A 19,765-nucleotide genomic window follows, 5' to 3' on the forward strand; every position below is an offset into this window, starting at 1 on the left:
GTTCCAGCAAAGTAGGCAGGGGTTGTTACCTAGTAGGGCATGTGGCTGACTGGTGGTTCCCACATTGAAAGAACTGCTGCTGAAGTGAATGGGGACAGATAAGCCTCTTTGCCCTGTGCACCTCATAAGAACATAAGAGAAGCCATGTTGGATCAGGTCAATGGCCCATCCAGTCCAACACTCTGTGTCACACAGTGGCCAAAAAAAATTATTTATATATATACACACTGTGGCTAATAGCCACTGATGGAGCTCTGCTCCATATTTTTATCTAACCCCCTCTTGAAGCTGTCTATGCTTGTAGCCACCACCACCTCCTGTGGCAGTGTATTCCACATGTTAATCACGCTTTGGGTACTAGAAGGAAGTACTTCCTTCTAGCCGTTTTAACCTGACTGCTCAGCAATTTCATTGAATGCCCACGAGTTCTTGTATTGTGAGAAAGGGAGAAAAGGACTTCTCTCTCTACTTTCCCCATCGCATGCATTATCTTGTAAACCTCTATCATGTCACCCGCTGTCGAAGTTTCTCCAAGCTAAAGCGCCCCAAGCATTTCAACCTTTCTTCATAGGGAAAGTGTTCCAACCCTTTAATCATTCTAGTTGCCCTTTTCTGGACTTTTTCCAATGCTATAATATCCTTTTTGAGGTGCGGTGACCAGAATTGCACACAGTATTCCAAATGAGACCGCACCATCGATTTATACAGGGGCATTATGATACTGGCTGATTTGTTTTCAATTCCCTTACTAAAAGGACCTGTCCTCAGCACACCCTTTCTCTGTGCTCTCACACATGAACACACAAAAAGCTGCCTTACACAGAGTGAGTCCATCAGGGTCAATATTGTTTACTTAGATTGGAAACAGCTCTCCGGAGTCCCAGGTAGAGATCTCTCACATCATCTACTGTCTGATATTTGTAACGGAAGATGCCACGTATTGAACTGCTGCATACAAAACAGATGTTTTACCACTGAGTCATAATCCTTAAATGGAATTCTGATTCTGCTGAATCAGATCGTTGGCCCATCAAGATCAGTATTGCTTGGACTGCTGGAATGGTCTTGGGTCAGCCATAGCTCTGGCAGAGCTGTCCTTGAAAGGGCAGCTGCTATGAAAGCCCTCTCAGTCCCACCCACCTCACAGGGTGTCTGTTGTGGGGGGAGAAGATATAGGAGATTATAAGATGCTCTGAGTCTCTGATTCAGAGAGAAGGGCGGGGTATAAATCTGCAATTCTTCTTCATGCAGTTTTCCTGCACAGATTCCTGCCTCTTTCTATTCCCTAAAGGTCTTGTAGCCTTAAATTATTTCTTTTGTGAAGGTTTTTTGTTAAACAGAGGCTAGATGGCCATCTGACAGCAATGCGGATCCTGTGAATTTAGGGAGAGGTGTTTGTGAATTTCCTGCATTGTGCAGGGGGTTGGACTAGATGATCCTGGAGGTACCTTCCAACTCTTACGATTCTATGATTCTAAGGTCTGCAATTAATTCTTAATATAGATCCCTCATGTAAATGCTTTGAATTCCTCCCAAATTGATATATATTTAACCTCTAATTTTTTATTTACATTGAAAAATATCTATCTCTTTTTAATTCTATCATGTACTTCCTTACTCTGTAATAGCAGATTATTTGTCCTCCAATCAGCTTTTTTTCTGCTGTTGGTGAGTGGTCTGCCAAAGTCATTGCCTCCACTGAAATTCCATAATTTACATTTATGTTGGCAACCTATCTCCTTCCCTTTATCAGCCTCTCTGACTTCAGCTTTCCATCTCCTTCCCCCTCCTTGCAGCTTCTACATAGGCTGTCTTTCTCCACAGCGGGGGGTGAGGAACCAAATCAGCTTACATAATTCTCTTCTGCCCCCTTTGATCTGAACAACAACCCTGTGAGGCAGGTTAGGCTGGAAGTCTGTGACTGGTCTGAAATCGGTCAGTCAGCTTTCACAGCAAGGACCTGGGTCCGGCAGACCCCATGCTAAAGCCCTAACTCCTATGCCCTCCTCAAAGTCTACCACTGAGGGCCTCTGGGTGTCTGCCACCCTTGCTGTCTTCCCACTCACCAAAGTGAAGGCATTCACTCCCCCACACACACCTCAAGGGGAGCTGATCTCTGGCATCTGGAGAGCAGTTGTAGTTCTGAGTGATCTCCAGCCCTCACCTGGAGATTGACAACAGTGGTTCCCATGAGGAAATTGTTGATTTGGAGTCTATGGCATTGTACCTCTCTGAGGTCCCACACTTCCTCAACCCCTGCCATCTCCAGGCCCAGCCCTTTAACTCTCCAGGAATTTCCTAACCTAGAGTTCGCAAGCCTATCTCCTTCCCTTTATCTGCCCCTCTGACTTCAGCTTTCTGTCACCTGTGTCCTCCCTGCAGCCTCTATATAGGAAAATTAGTCTTTCTTCACGGGGGATGGGGGGGACCGAAGCAGTTTGCATCATTTTCCCCTCCCACATGTGATCTGAACAACAACCCTGTGAGGCAGGTTAGGCTAGAAGTCTGTGACAGGTCTGAAATCAGTCAGCCAGCTTCCACAGTAAGGACCTGGGTCTGGCAGACCCCACTCTGAAGCCCTAACTCCTATGCCCTTCTCAGAGTCCACCACAGAATCTCCAGGAATTTCTCACCAACCTGGAACTGGCAGCCGTAGTCAGCACTGGGCCCAGTGAGTTCTGCCTCAGAGGCCTGTAGTGATACCTTTCAGACCAACAGTCTCTCTCTGACAGACTGTTTAATACGGAGGAGTCCTCAGCCATTACATCAGTTTACATCATCCTCCTCGCCTCTCCCCTCCCCCCTTTCATCTGAACAACAACCCTGTGAGGCAATTTAGGCTGGTTTGAAATCACCCAGTCAGCTTCTACAGCCCTCACCTGGAGATTGTACAACACAAAAAGAGAATCATGATAAAAATAGATAAACAGTACAAAGCACACAGCTTACCGCGACACCAGCTTCTGTTTCCAAATAAACCAATTCAACAACCTTGAAAAACAATAACATGTATTAACTTCATAAACAACCATCCAATTAGTCCTTGATACAAAAAGGAAACATATACACCAAGAGTTCACTCTTTTTCTGTGGCAAATTGCTCAGTTCATTCCTTGAAATCCTGATGCAATAATGAAAATCATCAATGTCTATTGATAGATGCAGCCAGTAATCCAAATTTGAGCAGACAAGGTCATACTGGAACCCTTGTTTCATCTGAACTTCTTCAAGCTGCAATCAATCATTTTAGCAATTTCTTCATACCCTGGGCCAAAAAACCCCAATTCATTTTTGTCAAAAGAAATTGCTAAAAGGATTGTTTGCAGCTTGAAAAAGCTCAGGGTTCCAATACGACCTTGTCTGCTCAAATTTGGATTATTGGCTGCATCCATCAATAGACATTGATCATTTTCATTATTGCACCGGGATTTCAAGGAATGAACTGAGCAATTTGCCACAGAAACAGAGTGAACTCTTGGTGTATACGTTTTCTTTTTTGTATCAAGGACTAATTAGATGGTTGTTTATGAAGTTAATACATGTTATTGTTTTTCAAGGTTGTTGAATTGGTTTATTTTGAAATGGAAGCTGGTGTTCTTGAAAGCTGTGTGCTTTGTACTTATCTCACCTGGAGATTGGCAACAGTGGTTCTCCAGGAGGAAAGGCCTCATCCTCAGAGTCCATTCTGTCATATGAGCCCACTGCAGCCTAATTGGAATAGAAAGAGTGAAGAGTATTGGCAGGTGGAAAGGGCCCCTCCCTGCTGTGAATAAATATTTTTTTGCCTCAGTTGAAGAGAAGGAACCCTACTGTTTCCTCATGAACACAGGCCCATATCTGAGGGAGGGGGGGCCAGGCACCACAAATCTTTCCCGTTTTACACCCTCACACCTCCTTGCCTGCTCTCAGACGGACTGTCCTGGACTTCCTATAACAGGCCTGAGGAGAAGCAGTCCTGCTCAGTAAGCTACCTGTCTGGAGAGAACTGTCTCCATCAACGGTCAGTGGCCTTCTGCTGGGGTTCTTGCCTGATGGGGCTGGTGGTGGGCGGGGGAGAGCAGACTCAGCCAATGGCACGGCAGAGACAGTGTGAGCCAATCCTGCTCAAGCCACATCCATCCAATAAAAATCCTGAGAATTGCCACCATGCTTGGGCTTCTATTATTTAGGCTGATAAGCATCAACCAGTGATAGATCTTTTAACCAGTTCTTAAAGAAATTAGGAATCCTGCTGCTGTTTTGTTTAATGTTGCTTTTTTGTATATTTTTCATTGCGGCTTCAATGCTGATGCCATGGAGAATTTATTATTGAGTGCAGAATGTAATTATATTCAACAAATCAAGTACTGTTTTCACCACAGGTGTTCAGATCCTGGTTCTGAAGTTGGAGTTGTAGAAGAGTCTCCTGAAAAAGCTGTGACTTGTAGGTATTGGTGTAAAGTAATTTTTTTTTTCCTCACCTGTACTAGATGACTCTCAAAAATTGGGAAATGGTGGTCACCTCACCATAATGAAATTTGCTTGCTAGGGGAGCAGAAAGGGGCAAGGATTCTGAAATGACCAGTTGATCCCAAATGCTTGCTGCCTTAATGAAGGTGGCTTATATTCTGTGGGGAGGCAGCTTATATTTTGGAGAGGCAGAGACTTCTAGAGGCAAAACTTGTTTGCAGCTGCGCTGGTTCAAAATACAGATCCCAAACCAAAACTTGTTGTGGAAAGCGCTGTCAAGTCACAACTGACTTACGTTGACCCCCATGGGGTTTTCAAGGCAAGAGATGTTCAGAGATGGCTTGTCATTACCTGCCTCTGCACAACTACCCAGGACTTCTTTAGTGATCTCCCATCCAAATACTAACCAAAACTGACCCTGCTGAACAGCTGAGATCTGACAGGATTGCACTAACCTGGCCCACCTAGGTCAGATAATAAGGCCCGTGTAATAACCTTTTTTATTGTAGGACTAACCAAAGTGACACAGCCGTGCAAGTTTTTGAGTTCAGTAGAAGGCTTCACCAGGCTAGATGCTAAAAAGAGGACAAAGGACAGAAATAAAATGTTTTCGACGTTCTTGCTAGCATGATGATAGACTGGCAAGTTGTCAGATCACACTCTGGTTTCTATGAGCAAGAAAAAGCAAATGATGTGTTTCCACTGAAAATGACAAAGGCCAGCAGTTTGATAGACATTACTGTAGATTTATGTAGAATAGGCTGTGACCCAGTTTGGTGTAGTGGTTAAGTGCGTGGACTCTTATCTGGAAGAACCGGGTTTGATTCCCCACTCCTCCACTTGTACCTGCTGGAATGGCCTTGTACCTGCTGGGTTAGCCATAGCTCTGGCAGAGGTTGTCCTTGAAAGGGCAGCTGCTGTGAGAGCCCTCTCAGCCCCACCCACCTCACAGGGTGTCTGTTGTGGGGGGAGAAGATATAGGAGATTGTAAGCCGCTCTGAGTCTCTGATTCAGAGGGAAGGGCGGGGTATAAATCTGCAATTCTTCTTCTTCTTCAAAGTCTTACCCATTTGGTTTTGTACTAAAAAGAAATGTGCAGTCTTTCAGGAAGGGAAAAGCTGGTTGTATGTGTTTGTTTTGCCAGAGAAAACTTGTGATGTATATAGTGGAAACTGGTGGTCTTTTTTTGTCCTGTGGAACTTAACATGCTTCCTAGAGTTGTGGAGGAGGGAGTTTGAAACATTTGGACTTTCCTTATGTAGAAAGAATAGCTGGGGAGAAGGGAAAAAGAAAAAAAGTAGCAAAACTGGATTTCTCAATTATTTTTTCATGTGTCTCGTTTGGGCCTTCATTCCTTGGTCTTACCCTTTGCCAGGAGCACAACCTTGATGTGAGGACATAAAATAGCCTTGATGGATTTGTCTTGCTCCCTTTAAAGGTGGCTTAAGAAGGAGCCCTCGGATCAAGCAGTTGATGCTGGAGAGAACATTCTCTGGTTCCTTTCCGCCCTCCCAGGCTACCATGAGGAATGTTAAGGAGGTGCCTTCTGCACATCTAGTAGGGCCAGGCAATCCAGAGGATTTAACAGGTAACGGGAGTGGGTTGTTGCTTTGTCTGTGAGGAAATGCCTCTCTGTTTCTAACAAGACTGATGCACATTAGAGCAAAGGTGTTAGTCCGAACCTACATATGAAAGTTGTTTTGATTCCATTAACATGTTTTTTTAATTCAAAAGGAAAGGACAGGTTGCAGATACTTGTCAGTTTCTTAAATAAGGGGAGCTCATGAAACTTGGTTAGGAGTATTGGATTAGTATCTGGGAGACCTAGGTTTGACTCCTCACTTGTGCCATGGAAGCTGATTGCATGCCCTTGGGTCAGTCACACTCTCTCAGCCTAACCTACCTCACTGGACTGTTTTGAGGATGAATTGGAGCAGTGGAGTGTAGGCTGCCTTGGGTTCCCAGTGGGGAGAAAGGCAGAGTATAAATTTAAATAATTAAACATGCCACTAACACAATGCATTTCTTCTTTCAAATGCAGGCTTTGGGGACTGAGAAAAGGTCTTGGGAATCCTGTGAATTTGCATATTAAATGCTGGGAGTTTCAAATCAATTTTTAGCACAAAATAGAATTGGCTTTTAGAAATGTGAAGCTCATTTGGCCTAAGTTCTTTCAAAAGGATTGGTAGTCTGCAGTACTAATAGGCCTGAACTATATACCTAAGAGATTTGGTGCCGTGAAGGTCTCTGCTGTGTGCTGCAGATCAGCTGAATAAGGAGGGATCAAATCTAAGATACTGTGTCTTGTGGGAAAAAGGTGAAGAATCCCCTGCATTGGGCTGGCTCTTCACTGGAAATTGCACCCACTCTCTGCTACTTGGCAATTGTATGGTAGAGATTCAAGTTTTCAGATGTTGGGTCTATAGTTATTGCTGTACTCTTATATGTAAAATAAGGTTAGTTCATTCTGGGCTTATTGGTCCAACTGTCCTAAATTTCCCTCAATCTTCTGCCCGAAGGGAGAAGACTTGTGTGAACTGCAAATACTTGAGCTTGAGGATACAGAAATAGCAGTGATTTGATGTTCTATTTGTTTGTAGGCTGGGCTTTGCCATCCCCTAAAACCATCCAATCCACCAAGAGCCTTCTCTTTGGAGCAGTTAATGAGGTACCCAGTTCTGGAGGGATGCAGTCACAAAGAAAAAGGAAAAAATCTTTAGCTTCAAATGATCCTGTTGCTTACCAGGTAAACTGTGGGGCTTCTGCCTATACTTAGTGGACTGTGTGACTTCAGACTGTTCATTGCAGAGCATTTAGTTGAATGGAGCTGTCCCATTTCATATCCAGGAGGATATATTTCTGCATATATGCACTGAGTAAATATGCAAGATGTATTCTACTCCTTATGCTCCTATCCCAAAGCAGTGATCCATTCTCATTTTCCTTCCACAGACACCTAGAAAAATTTCTCTTTGGTCTTCTCAGAAGTTGCTAAGCCCCTCCAGTAACATCCTGAGAAGATCTCCTCAGATTCAAGAGAAGTCCCAGCAGAATCTTCTGAAAAGTCCAGTCCTAAAACAGACTGTGGCAAAGAATTTGGGCTGTCTCTTCTCCTCTTCTAAGCAGAAGAGCAAGCCTTCACCTACATCCATTGAGAAAAAAGGAGAATCTCTGGCACAGTCCACTCTGTCAAAGGAAAACTGTTCTCCTCCTTGCAGGGCTTGGCAGCTACAGACTCCAAGAAAGCAAGAAATGGAGGAAGTGTTTGGTGAGGTGTTTGGTTCATCCACAGACAGTTCCCATTCAGGTTCTTATTTTGTAGCAACAACTCTGTTCCCACTGAATCCCAGGAGAAAGTCTCCCTCCCAGCTGCACTCCCCTAAGCAGTCCTTGAGAACTGCCTGGGAACCAACCTCTCCAGTTTCTGCTCAGAAGGCGGTTCCTGAGGCAGAAAGACAAAGAGATCCAAAGTCTCTTATGCAGTTGAAGACAGACCTTGTGCCATCAGACCGAACACCCAGGAAATTTGGGAGTAAGTGTTCAGATCAGTCATCAAGCTCCAAGAGTGCTGGGATTGCTGAGGCCTTATCTCCACAGGTGCCACTATCCAATCTTACCTCTTTGACTTGCACACAGCTAAGGATGGATTACATGCTCTCTCCTTGTAGAATTGCGGAGCAAATTGGAGAGACTTGCATACCCAAAAAACCACCTTTGAAACCTCAAAGCGGATCAGGCATCACCTCAGCAGAATCTGCCCAGTCTCCTTCCCACAGATCAGAACCCTTGTGTGCACATGAAAATAAGGAGGAACCTTCTCAGTGGGATGCAAGCATCAGTCTTTCCACTGAAACGGACTTGTTCTGCAAACCTGGGGTGAATGAGAGTGTACCTTTGATGTCAAGATATAAGCAGGCTTCAGGAACTGTGGCCCCAGGTAAGAGAGGTTCTGGCAAAAACCTGTCTCCTGAACTCTTGGCTAGAGATAGCATGGGTATCCTGGATGCCATGGTGGCATGTGAGTGTGTAGATCCTTGTACTTCAACCACCATGGGGAGCCACAAATTACTGTCCAATAGTTCTCCAGGGCAACAAGGCCCAACAGCTTTAGAAGATAAAGTTTTGCCAGCAGCAAAGTTTTCAGATTTGCAACAGCCATTTTTTCAAACCCCTCCCAGATGCACCAGGAAATCCTCAGCCCCAAAGGTTGGCTCGCGTACCTACACATTGCGCTGTACCCCAGACAGAAGACAGCGGGAAGCTGCCGCACGACTGGGCAGCCTTGAAATGTCAAATTTGATTACTTCCCAGAGTACTCATGCATTGCCTTCCACAACTTGTCCACCTACCTATGAGGTTCAGCTTGAGATGCAAGCGTCCGGCCTGCCCAAGCTCCGCATCAAAAGGGTTGGCTCTGGGGTACCCACTGAACTGCAGTGCCAGGGAGAGACTAGGAAATCTGAAGGAGAGGAAAGTGAACTTGACACAGAGGATCTTTGTGTAAGCTGGTGTGGTAGGCATTCAGGAAAGCTGGAACCTGTCTGCATCTCACCATCATGTTTTAGGTCTACCCACAGTACTCCAGGGAAGTTGGGAGGAGGGCAGACCTACATATGCCAGTCATACACCCCATCTCGCTGCATCTCAAGCTCCACTTCCCCATCTGATGTCAGTGCTAGCATTTCTTGGACGCCTTCTCCAAAGCAGAAAGTAAAAGTTACCCCTGAAGCAATCAGAGATTGGCCACGAAGGAAGAGGACCAGGGCCAGGTGCAACAGGAGCAAGAGACAGGCAGAGCCTTCTGTGGAAATACCACCCACTGATGAGTGGGGAGTGAGAACTACAGAGCGCTTTGGTGGTGGCAAAACCCTGGGCATGGGAGAATTTGAGCTGGAGGGAGTTTACAGTCTCCAAGACCAGTCACCGTGCAGTGACAAAGAAACGTGCAGAGATAAGTGTATCCGCAAAGGGACTTTTGGATTAAAGTGCAGGAAAAGGGCCTTTGAACACCTGTCTCCAGACTGGGAAGCAAAAAGGGCCTGTCCAATGCAAGAGGCCCCAGCTGTGGCTGTTCACTCAATAGAACGGTTTGACATAGACCAAGAAAGAGCATCATCAATTAGAACAAAACTGGAAAAAGAGGAGGCCTTCAACTTTTCAGGTGATTATAGTCAGTGCTTTGAAATTCAAAGCTGAGTTGTAAGTCAGCCACCGAACTGCACTGGAGCCCAGTGACTGAAATTGGTGTGGAGGGGGGAGAGACTACAAGGTGATCTGAGGCACAAGATAATGGGGCTGTTCTGTGGCAGGAAGGGAGTAGGGCCTTAGGACCCCATGGGAGGATATAGCCAGGCACCAGTAGATTGAGTTAGAGGTGGCTGGCTTGACCATCGCCCTCTGACAGAAGCCTACTTGCATCGGGCTGGTGGCTAGAAGCGTGGGATTGGACCAAATGATCTTTGGTCTCTTTTGACCTGCTTTCTTACCCGTGGCAGGTCAACTGATTATCATCTGCCCTTTAATTGGCTAGCACAGATTAACCATTCAGAACCTAGATCCAGAGCAGTTTAGATTGGAACTGGGAGGTCCATGCTTCCTGTTGACAGGGATATGCAGCTTGTCTGCATATTCCTGCCTGTAGAACAAGAGGGAAAAGAAAGTTTCTTCTTTGTTTCTCTGTCCCAGGCAGCCAAAGCAGTCTCATAAATCGACAAGAAAACTCTTACTGCCGCTTAAGAAATTGTTCTCCAGTTGGATCAGCTAGCATTTTAATTAATCTCAAGCTTGCTATTTCCCACATTTCTGGTACCCCACACAGGCATGATCCAGGCCCTTTTGGTTTGTAAGCCAAGCAATCGGGATTCATTAAGCCATCTCTCATTTGGTAACTCCTTTCTCACTCTTCTTCTGCAGGCTTAACTCCACCCAGTCCTTCTGTGAAGAGCTCCATCTCTGCTAGCAGTCTTCGGGCACTGACACAGTCTCCTCTGTTTTATCCAAGGTGTGCCACATCCCAGAAGAAGCACTCACCAGGTAAAAAAGAAAACCTGGCAATTTTGAATTGAAACTGCTGAGAGCAAGCAGGGCGGCAGGAGTTTGAAATGACAGGTTCCCTATGAGGAAAATCCAGAAGTCTAAGGCTGTCACAATCCTTATTATAAATAATTATTCAAAATCCTAATGATCTTATTATATGGACTTTTATGACAAAGTATGTCAGTTACCACTTCCAAAATAGCATCAAATGCAAATTTATAGAATTAAACTTTACCCAAATGCAACACGCACCATTTGGGTTTCTCCAAAGTCTCTTTAACCTCCCATTTCAGGCCCATTGCAAGGGCAGGAAAGTGAAATTATAACAGGTAATGAAGAGAGGACAGAACTGCTCAATTCCTACTTCTCCTCAGTCTTCTCTTCTGAGGGAAACAATGCTCAACATGGCAAAAAACAGAACATATAAGGAGGGTATGAAGTTCCAACCTAGGATCAGCATAGGGATAGTACATATACATCTAGTTTCTTTAAATGAAACTAAATCCTCAGGGCCAGATGAACTGCATCCAAGGGTTCTAAAAGAGCTTGCCAATGTAATTTCTAATCCTCTGGCTATTATTTCTGAAAATTCTTGGAGAACAGGAGAGGTGCCGGAAGACTGGAGGCAGGCGAATGTTGTCCCCATCTTCAAGAAGGGGAAAAAGGAGGATCCAGGTAACTACCAACCCATCAGCTTGACGTCTATACCTGGAAAAGTTTTAGAACAAATCAGTCAGTCCTGGAACATTTAGAAAGGATGGATGTGATTACTAAGATCCAGCATGGGTTTCTCAAGAACAAGTCATGTCAGACTAACCTGATCTCTTTTTTTGAGAAAGTGACTACCTTGCTGGATCAGGGGAATGCTGTAGACGTCGTTTATCTTGATTTCAGTAAGGCTTTTGATAAGGTTCCACATACTATCCTTGTTGCAAGTTGGTAAAATGTGGTTTGGATCCTGTTACCGTTAGGTGGATCTGTAACTGGTTGACAGATCGCACCCAAAGAGTGCTTGTGAATGGTTCCTCATCCTCTTGGAGAGGAGTGACAACTGGAGTGCTTCAAGGATCTGTCCTGGGACCTGTTATGTTCAACAATTTGGATGAAGGAATAGAGGGAATGCTTATTAAATTTGCCAATGATACTAAATTGGGAGGGATTGCAAACACAGTAAAAGACAGAAACAGGATACAGGATGATCTTGACAGGCTGGAAAACTAGGCTAAAACCAATAAAAGGAATTTTAACAGGGATAAATGTAAAGTTCTGCATTTATGGAGGAAAAATCCAACACATGGTTATAGGATGGGGGAGACTTGTCTTAGCAGTAGTATGTGCAAAAAGGATCTAGGGGTCTTAGTAGAACATACGCTGAAAAAGAGTCAACAGTGTGATGCAGTGGCTAAAAAAGACAAATGCAATTTTGGGCTGTATCAACAGAAGTATAGTGTCCAGATCATGTGAAGTGATGGTATCGCTTTACTCTGCTCTGGTAAGACCTTACCTGGAGTATTGTGTTCAGTTTTGGGCATCACAAGAGAAGGGCGACGAAGATGGTGAGGGGTCTGGAGACCAAGTCCTATGAAGAAAGGTTAAAGGAGCTGGGCATGTTTAGCCTGGAGAGGAGGCGGCTGAGAGGTGATAGGATCACCATCTTCAAGTACTTGAAGGGCTGTCATATAGAGGAGAGTGTGGAATTGTTTTCTGTGGCCCCGGAAGGAAGGACCAGAACCAATGGGTTGAAATTAAATCAAAAGCATTTTTGGCTCAACATTAGGAAGAACTTCCTGACAGTTAAAAGTGGCTCCTCAGTGGAACAGGCTTCCTCGGGAGGTGATGGACTGTCCTTCCTTGGAGGTTTTTAAACAGAGGCTAGATGGCCATCTGACAGCAATGAAGATCCTTTGAATTTAGGGGGAGGTATTTGTGAGTTTCCTGTATTATGCAGGGGGTTGGACTAAAGGACCCTGGAGGTCCCTTCCAACTCTATGATTCTAAAGCCATTCCATTTTCATGCAGTCTTGGAGACTGCTAAACAGTGCGCCTGAGGTGTTTGTTTCCCTCATTTTTTTCTTCCAGGTCAGGATAGGAAAATATATATTAGCATGGTTAAAAAGAGCCCCAGCAGGCATCTGCTCACTCCCCCTTCCCTTTGTTTCACTGACCTTGAAGTTGCATAACACATGCCTGGAAGAAACCAATGGTGAAACAGATCGGGTCAGCTGTTTGTCACTGAGATGGATGAGATACAGTCTGCTTCTTTAAACTTGGATTAATAATCTTTTGGCTCTTGTGAGGATTTATCCCTGAAGTTTTCTGAACTCACATTATTTACATTGGCCGTCTCCAAGTGGAGCAGCTTTGGAGGTTAAAAAAGCTTGAAAGAAACTTTGGAAAAACCTCAATTGTCCATGTTGCATTTGGGTGAAGTTTAATTCTATGAATTTGTATTTGATGTTATTTTGGAAGTGGTAATTGGCATACTTTATCATAAAAGTCCACGTAATAAGATTATTAGGATTTTGAATATACTACTTATGCTAATCAGATCAAAGGTTTGCTCCATTTGTTAATTTTACTATTCTGTCATTTTACATTTTAAACCATGGCCTACCAGATAATTTTACTTCACTGTCATTGGTTCTTAAATCTGTACCATGTTGCATTCTGGGCCACTGCCTACCAGCTATGTATGGCTCTGCTCAGCTATGGATGGCTTTGCTCACGGCGCTGGATTCCTTGTCTGATGAAGTGTGCTTAAGAGCACGTGAAAGCTTGCGTTCTAAATAAAAATTGGTTGGTCTTAAAGGTGCAACTTGCCTCCTGCTTTGTTCTGTTAATAATAATAATTGCATCAGCCTTAGGCTTTTGGATATTTAGCTACTTTCAGCAACTTCTCCCCAGTTTTGGCTATACTTTGAGAGGGACAGGGAGGCTATGCCTTTGTAACAGCTTCACATCTCAGAAGGGAGCTGGGGATCCTGTTATTTCATAGACTTCCTGTTTTCAGGGCAGCTAGGAATTCCCTTCTAGGGCTGCAGCAAAACACTGCTTGCCTTTCACAAACTCCTCTCCCCTACACAGAAGGCAACTCTGAGTTGAGCACTACAAACAAAGACCTGTCTCCATTCAACAGCACACCCTCTAAACAGCGTCCCCTCAGCAGGATCTACTCTCGGAAACGGCTGCTGAGCTGAACTACAGTTCAAGACTTGAAGAATGTCAGACAATGAAAGTTGGGTTTTGGACTACACTGTTGTAAAAATTAAAACCTAGAGGTTATCACTGGTCCTAACAGAGGCATCTGTTGCTTGAGAAGCTGCACATCGCCACTTGAATATGTGTAGGGTAAACTCTTTCATTCTTTCTGCTGAGAAGAAAAAAGGATGAACAGGCACCATCAATAGTAGGAAGAGCTTATCTTGGACTTTGTGTAAACATGGCAGCATGCCACTATGTGGACTCTCCTACTTTGAGCGGTCAGAAGGAAGTAAAACAGTGGGGTGATTAACTGGACTGCTTTTAGGTAATTCTTTTGTAAAATAAATTTGATAATAAGCTTGTAATGTTACTAAAATTCTGAACATCCTGAATGCTAAAGAGGCCAGCCAGAACTGCACAGCTTCCATGTGCATGAATTAAATGGGTGCAACTGCTTTAGTCAGCCCAACTACAGAGTTCTGGACGGTTTGTTTAGAAGCCTAGGCCTATATAAAAGTTATCTGCACTCTGCAATTTTATCCATTCTTCTGTGATCCTGGGTAGCAACAACAGTTCTGTCAGATCGAGATCAAATTGCTTTCTGAAGCAGAAGGGGCCATTGGTGCACAAGAGGACACCTGCTGCTCAGCAGGAATTCAGACTAGTTTAATTGAGGTTGCCATAAATTGACCACCACACAATGGCTTACAGAAAGGTTGCTTGTTTATTAAAAAGTTACAGTATAAAAAAAGCAATGTACACATTGGTCTCTCCATCATCACTTAAGACAGCAAATCTGTGACTGTCTCCCACCTCTAAATAAAGAAGGAGCTCTTGTGCCAGAGGCGGTGGTCTTTCTTATGGGGAGTTCCCAGAATTGGAACACAAGGCTCCCCTTATAAAAGAAGAAGAATTGCAGATTTATACCCCGCCCTTCTCTCTGAATCAGAGACTCAATCTCCTATATCTTCTCCCTCCACAACAGACACCCTGTGAGGTGGGTGGGGCTGAGAGGGCTCTCACAGCAGCTGCCCTTTCAAGCACAACCTCTGCCAGAGCTATGGCTGACCCAAGGCCATTCCAGCAGGTGCAAGTGGAGGAGTGGGGAATCAAACCCGGTTCTCCCAAATAAGAGTCCACGCACTTAACCACTACACCAAACCGGCTCTCCATGAGACTGTTTGCTTTTACTTCATCTATGCCTAAGAAGCACCAAAATGTGAAGCTTTTTACCTGTGCTGTGCTGAGTTTAGGGCTGGGGGAAGATGCTCTACTCAAAGTATCAGTATCAAGCCAGCTTGATGTGTGTTTTTCTAAAGAAGCATTTGCCCTAGCATATGCCCAGACTTCTGAACCAAAGCAGCTTTTAGAAGATACTAAAGATGTGCATTCAGATCTATCTGGTCTGAATATATATCTGAAAAAGTATTTTCCAGATATATTTGGGTGTCTGAAAATATTCAGGAGTAACCGTAAATGTTGGAAGTTGGCATTTGAAGGCTCCCAGGATGTTGTTTTTTAAAAAAAAATTCTGTGTGTCTGTCTATCTTCTGAGGGTATCAGCTTGTCATGTCGGTTTGGTTTTGATTCTGTCCTGTGAAATCTGCTGGTATTGCAACACTGTGCTTTTTCCTTGGGTTAGGTTGGGTTTGAGCTTTGCAGCGAATTCTTATGTTTTATGTCTGCTCAGATTTTACATTTGTCTGACTTGACATTGTTCAGTTTGGAGGATTCTCTCGCTTGACATTGGCTTGAAGTCTCACGTTGTGTTAGGCTTGCCACATTGTCCTGCACTGGCTCTCTAGGCCTGATAATTCTGTCTGCTTTGAATAGTTTTTGGCCAGTGATTGCTTTGCTTGTTCTTGTACCTTTGGCTATTCTTTGCCCTAGAGAAAGCATGGAATTCCCCATCCTATAAGAAACAATGGAAGTTTGCTGAGGGCACCTTGCTCAATACAAAAGGTCCAATTCACTTGAAATTTAGAGGTTATCTAACGGACAAGTAACAGCTCCACTACAATGTTGGTGCCATTTGCTCTTTTTTTAAGCCCTAGAAGAAAGATTCCTCATAAGGAATAATGGAGCTGAATATTACTGGAATCCTAGAATTACCTGATCTGAATACCAAACTAGGAATACTGATACGTTTCAGGCCCCTGATATTCAGATCTGAAAAATACTGAATTCTTTTCAAGGTACATATCCCTTGAAGGTACTACCTAGAGTGGATTCTTCCTGACATCTATGATTGCTGAGCCAGACAGTCCAGGAAAAACATTCAAAGCCGCTCTATACAATTCCTTGCGAGATTTCAAAACAGGAGCGAAGTTTAAGGGTGGGGATATTTTCCTTGCCTGACCAGCTTGGAGCAGAAACTCAATGTTCTTCTGGTTAAAGTCTTCTGGTAATAGTGTGTTGGCAGGGGACTGCGAAGAGCGCTTCCAAGTGGATGGTAAAGGTGCATGCACCAAGTCCCTGGGCTTCTCCACTGGTGGTTCCAGCATGCAGTTTGTGCTGAAGTTTTCTTGCATTCTAAGTGAAGCTGGTCTGTCCCTGCCTATGTTCCTTTCCATTCCTATAACAGAGGAAAGTATTTTGTGGTATAAACCTTCTGACCTCTTACAAAACAGGACTGAATGCCCAATAAATAGGGGTGCTGCAGATATGCAAAGGAAATAATTCAATAGCCAGTAATTCGAACATTATTCCCAAACACCTTACCTTCACCTCATTTTTACTGAAAACCTATTTCTAGCCTCCACTGCTGCTGTTTCCATAGCTATGAAGAAGCTAAATTTGACATTCTGGATTGAGATTGAAGCAGTCAGGGAATGGGGACTTGGATCATGTTCCAACTAGTCCTCAAAACTCCTGCCTCTTCTGCGCTATTCCCTGAATTCAAGTTTTATGAAGAAGAGCATAGCTCTGTACTGCTGCAGATTAGGTATAATGTGAGCAAATGTTTCTCCACTTTAAAAAAGTCATTCCAATTAGTATCCCAATGCCAGGGAACAAGCTAGAATAGATCTTATCTTGCCTGTTTTCTAGATACAGGGATGGAGGGAAGGGCCTGGAGCAGCCTATGACCCCATGCCTGCAGCATTACAACCCAAATGTAGGGTTGCCACTTCACCAGAACTAAGGTCCAATCCAATCCCAGAACCTGAGATGTACAGCTGTAGTGTTCTGACTTGGAGAGCCCTTCCCACATAACACATGAGTGAGAGCCAAAGCTGGTCTAAAACAGCAGCATATAAGGATGCCAAGCCACTCCACCCTGTTCCTTTTGTTCTGAACAGCTACTTCTATAATAATAATAATGATACCAGCCGCCTCCTGGTAATAGAAGTTTCTTCCAACAGGCAGGACGACCCCAAATAACAACCCAGCCATTGGGCTGACTTTTTATCGGGGGTGGCCGACAGCTCTCCAGATTTTTTTTTTGCCTACAACTCCCATCAGCCCCAGCCATTGGCCATGCTGGCTGGGGCTGATGGGAGTTGTAGGCAAAAAACATCTGGAGAGCTACCGTTGGTCACCCCTGTCCTATCAGATGAAGCTACCTTGCTTTGCCTGTCAAATACAGACAACGCCATATACTTGGCTGGTGGTGCAAAACAGCTGCATAAAGACTTTGCTGCTCCAACAACTATCCTTTACCTCTGCCTTGGCCTCCCAGAAGGCTTGTACTCAGCTTCTGGTTCAGTTCTTGGTTTACCCACATGCTGTGGGCCAATTCCTTCTCCAGGGCTTGGATCATACTTTGGAACTGAAGCCTACTGGTTGCCTGTCTTTCTTCCACATGCTCTGTAAGAGATACAAAGACAAAAATTGGTTAGACATCAAAAAACCAAGCAATGAAGCAGGTACTACAAAAGGTCCTCTGTTTACCCTGGATATGCTGCAGCAGAAGCTGAATGTTCTGTTCATGCTCCTTCTGCTGCAGGGTCAGTTGGCGGTCCATCTCCAGGCGCTGGCGCTCCAACGCCACTTCCAGCCAGAGCACCAGCTGCTGCTGCTCCTCCAGCTGCATCTCTAACTCCGAAAAGGCAATGTGTTGCTTGTGCTGATCCTCTCGCAGAGTCACCACCTGGCCAGAACCAAGGATGCAAAAAAACAACCTCAATTAATGATTTCACTGGCTGTGGTGAAGGGGGGGGGGGCACAGCAGTTGGAGAAGGAGACATGGCAGACCAGGTCAGGAGCACTCCCAGAGGGAGGCCTGTCTCCTTCCTCGAGGAGACCCTGAAGGCCACCAGCCAGGGGAAGCCACCGGGCTCCCAGAGGGAACAAGAAGGCTGCATTGTCCCTGGCCTGAGCCAGCCATCTGGGAGGCAGGCTTGCAGGAGGCCACCTTGCTACACGCCCTGAACTGGCAGCCTGCCTGGGCAGGAGCAGTGTCATCCATCCTGCCCTTCACTCCCCTTCCCATAATGAAGTACCTGCTGGGCTGGAAACAGGCGAGCAGAACAGAAAGGAGGAGAAATGGTGCAAGAAGGCCATCACCGTCAGTAGGCCAGGAGAGGGATGAGTCTTCAGGAAGGGAGTAGGCATCAGGGAAATGGGCGCCTGGACATGTGTGTCCCTGCCCTTGAGGAGGGAGCTTCCCAGCTAGGGGAGGGGAACCCATTGCTTTAAAAGTAGAAAAGAGCAAGAGCACAGTAGCAAATTCTAGGGTTGCCACCTCCAGGTTGGAAAACTCTTGGAGATTTGGGGATGGAGGCTGGGGAAGAAAGGGACCTCAGTGGGGGTCCAATGCTTTACAGTCTACCCTCCAAAGCTCCAGGGGAACTAACCTCTTGTAGTCTGGAAATGAGCTGTAATTCTGGAGGCTGGCATCCCTAAGTATACCTGAAAGACCAGGTGGTATTGCCAAACTCATTTGCCTCTAATTTAGGCAGATTCGTTTCCACTGGCCTGTTACATAACTAGATAAAGCCCTCAGGTTTAGAGGTACTATAACTGCATCTTCCAGATGCTGGCAATTTACAGCTATGTTGCCATGCCCTGGTTTGGAGTATCTTGTGGCATCTGATTTGTCACTGTAGGAAACAAATTGTTAGACTAGATCAACTTTGGTTTTGTCCAGGCAAAGAAGTTCTTGTATTCTTCAGAACACCAGAAGTTATGGCTGAAATGGTCAAAGGTTAGTAAAAGATGAAAACAGAAGTGGTGTCATGCAGAAATGGAAAGTGCTGTGTTTTAAAAGAAATGGCACAACCATATAATATCATTTACGTTCACTCTGTAATTCTGAGAGAACATTTCCTAAGGTGTTTTCCCCAGGCTTGGGAAAATAATGGAAAACTGCTTTCTGGCTGGTTTGTGGACTGTTCAGTCTGGAGAAGAGGAGGTTGAAGGGAGACATGATTGCTCTCTTGAAGTATCTGAAGAGCTGTCACTTAGTGGAGACAGGGAGCTGTTCCTGTTGGTAGCACAGAGGAGAGGACTCACAATAATGGGTTTAAATTATGGGTAGGAAGATACTAGGGCTGCATATTAGGAAAAAACATTTTACACTAAGAGTTGTTCAACAGTGGAATTGGCTACCTAGGGAGGTGGTGAGCTCCCTCTCATTGGCAGTCTTTAAGCAGTGGCTGGACAAACACTTGTCAGGGATGCTCTAGGCTGATTCTGCACTGCGCATGGGGGTTGGGCTAGATGGCCTGTATGGCCCCTTCCAACTCTTATGATTCTAATTGGCAAAAATATAACCATGCACTTGACCCAGCCCCCTGCTCTGGTGTGGGCTTTATCTGGCACCACTAACACTGGAGAAACATTGGACATTTCTAAAGACATCATTTAGAAAATGTTATAAAGACAGAAGAATTAAAATTAAAACAAATGTGAATAGCAGCTCAAAAGGTTTTCAATTTCTGTGGTAATTTTCAGGAATTACAGTACCAAATCTGCTTTAAAAATTTTGTTTTTATAATAGAACAGAGAGAGAAACCGACTTTGGGAGTATGCTCCACAGAACTCAGTGGGACGCTGAATTCAGTACACATGTAAAGAATTGTGATGCGTATAGCTTCATTTTCTTCCCTGCCTTTCTCCTCAGTGGCACCCAAAATGG

The 19,765-nt window shown here is 44.7% G+C and overlaps 2 protein-coding genes across 2 annotated transcripts in view; one reads left to right on the forward strand and one right to left on the reverse strand.

The window, feature by feature from the left end:
- TICRR (TOPBP1 interacting checkpoint and replication regulator) overlaps window positions 1–14,155 on the forward strand; it is a 47,631-nt gene extending 33,476 nt beyond the window's left edge. The window contains exons 17-22 of the mRNA XM_060260335.1: window positions 4,362–4,423; window positions 5,888–6,037; window positions 7,050–7,195; window positions 7,402–9,610; window positions 10,363–10,482; window positions 13,570–14,155. Of these exons, the coding sequence (XP_060116318.1) occupies window positions 4,362–4,423; window positions 5,888–6,037; window positions 7,050–7,195; window positions 7,402–9,610; window positions 10,363–10,482; window positions 13,570–13,682 (2,800 nt within the window). The 3' untranslated portion in view covers window positions 13,683–14,155. The remainder of the gene's footprint in view (window positions 1–4,361; window positions 4,424–5,887; window positions 6,038–7,049; window positions 7,196–7,401; window positions 9,611–10,362; window positions 10,483–13,569) is intronic.
- A 236-nt stretch (window positions 14,156–14,391) lies between these two features.
- KIF7 (kinesin family member 7) overlaps window positions 14,392–19,765 on the reverse strand; it is a 47,335-nt gene continuing 41,961 nt past the window's right edge. The window contains exons 16-18 of the mRNA XM_060260336.1: window positions 17,578–17,776; window positions 17,347–17,493; window positions 14,392–16,261 (exon numbers count right to left, since the gene is read on the reverse strand). Coding sequence (XP_060116319.1) covers window positions 15,906–16,261; window positions 17,347–17,493; window positions 17,578–17,776 — 702 coding nt within the window. The 3' untranslated portion in view covers window positions 14,392–15,905. The remainder of the gene's footprint in view (window positions 16,262–17,346; window positions 17,494–17,577; window positions 17,777–19,765) is intronic.

Source organism: Heteronotia binoei, chromosome 19 (genome assembly GCF_032191835.1).
Source record: "Heteronotia binoei isolate CCM8104 ecotype False Entrance Well chromosome 19, APGP_CSIRO_Hbin_v1, whole genome shotgun sequence".
Taxonomy (NCBI): domain Eukaryota; kingdom Metazoa; phylum Chordata; class Lepidosauria; order Squamata; family Gekkonidae; genus Heteronotia; species Heteronotia binoei.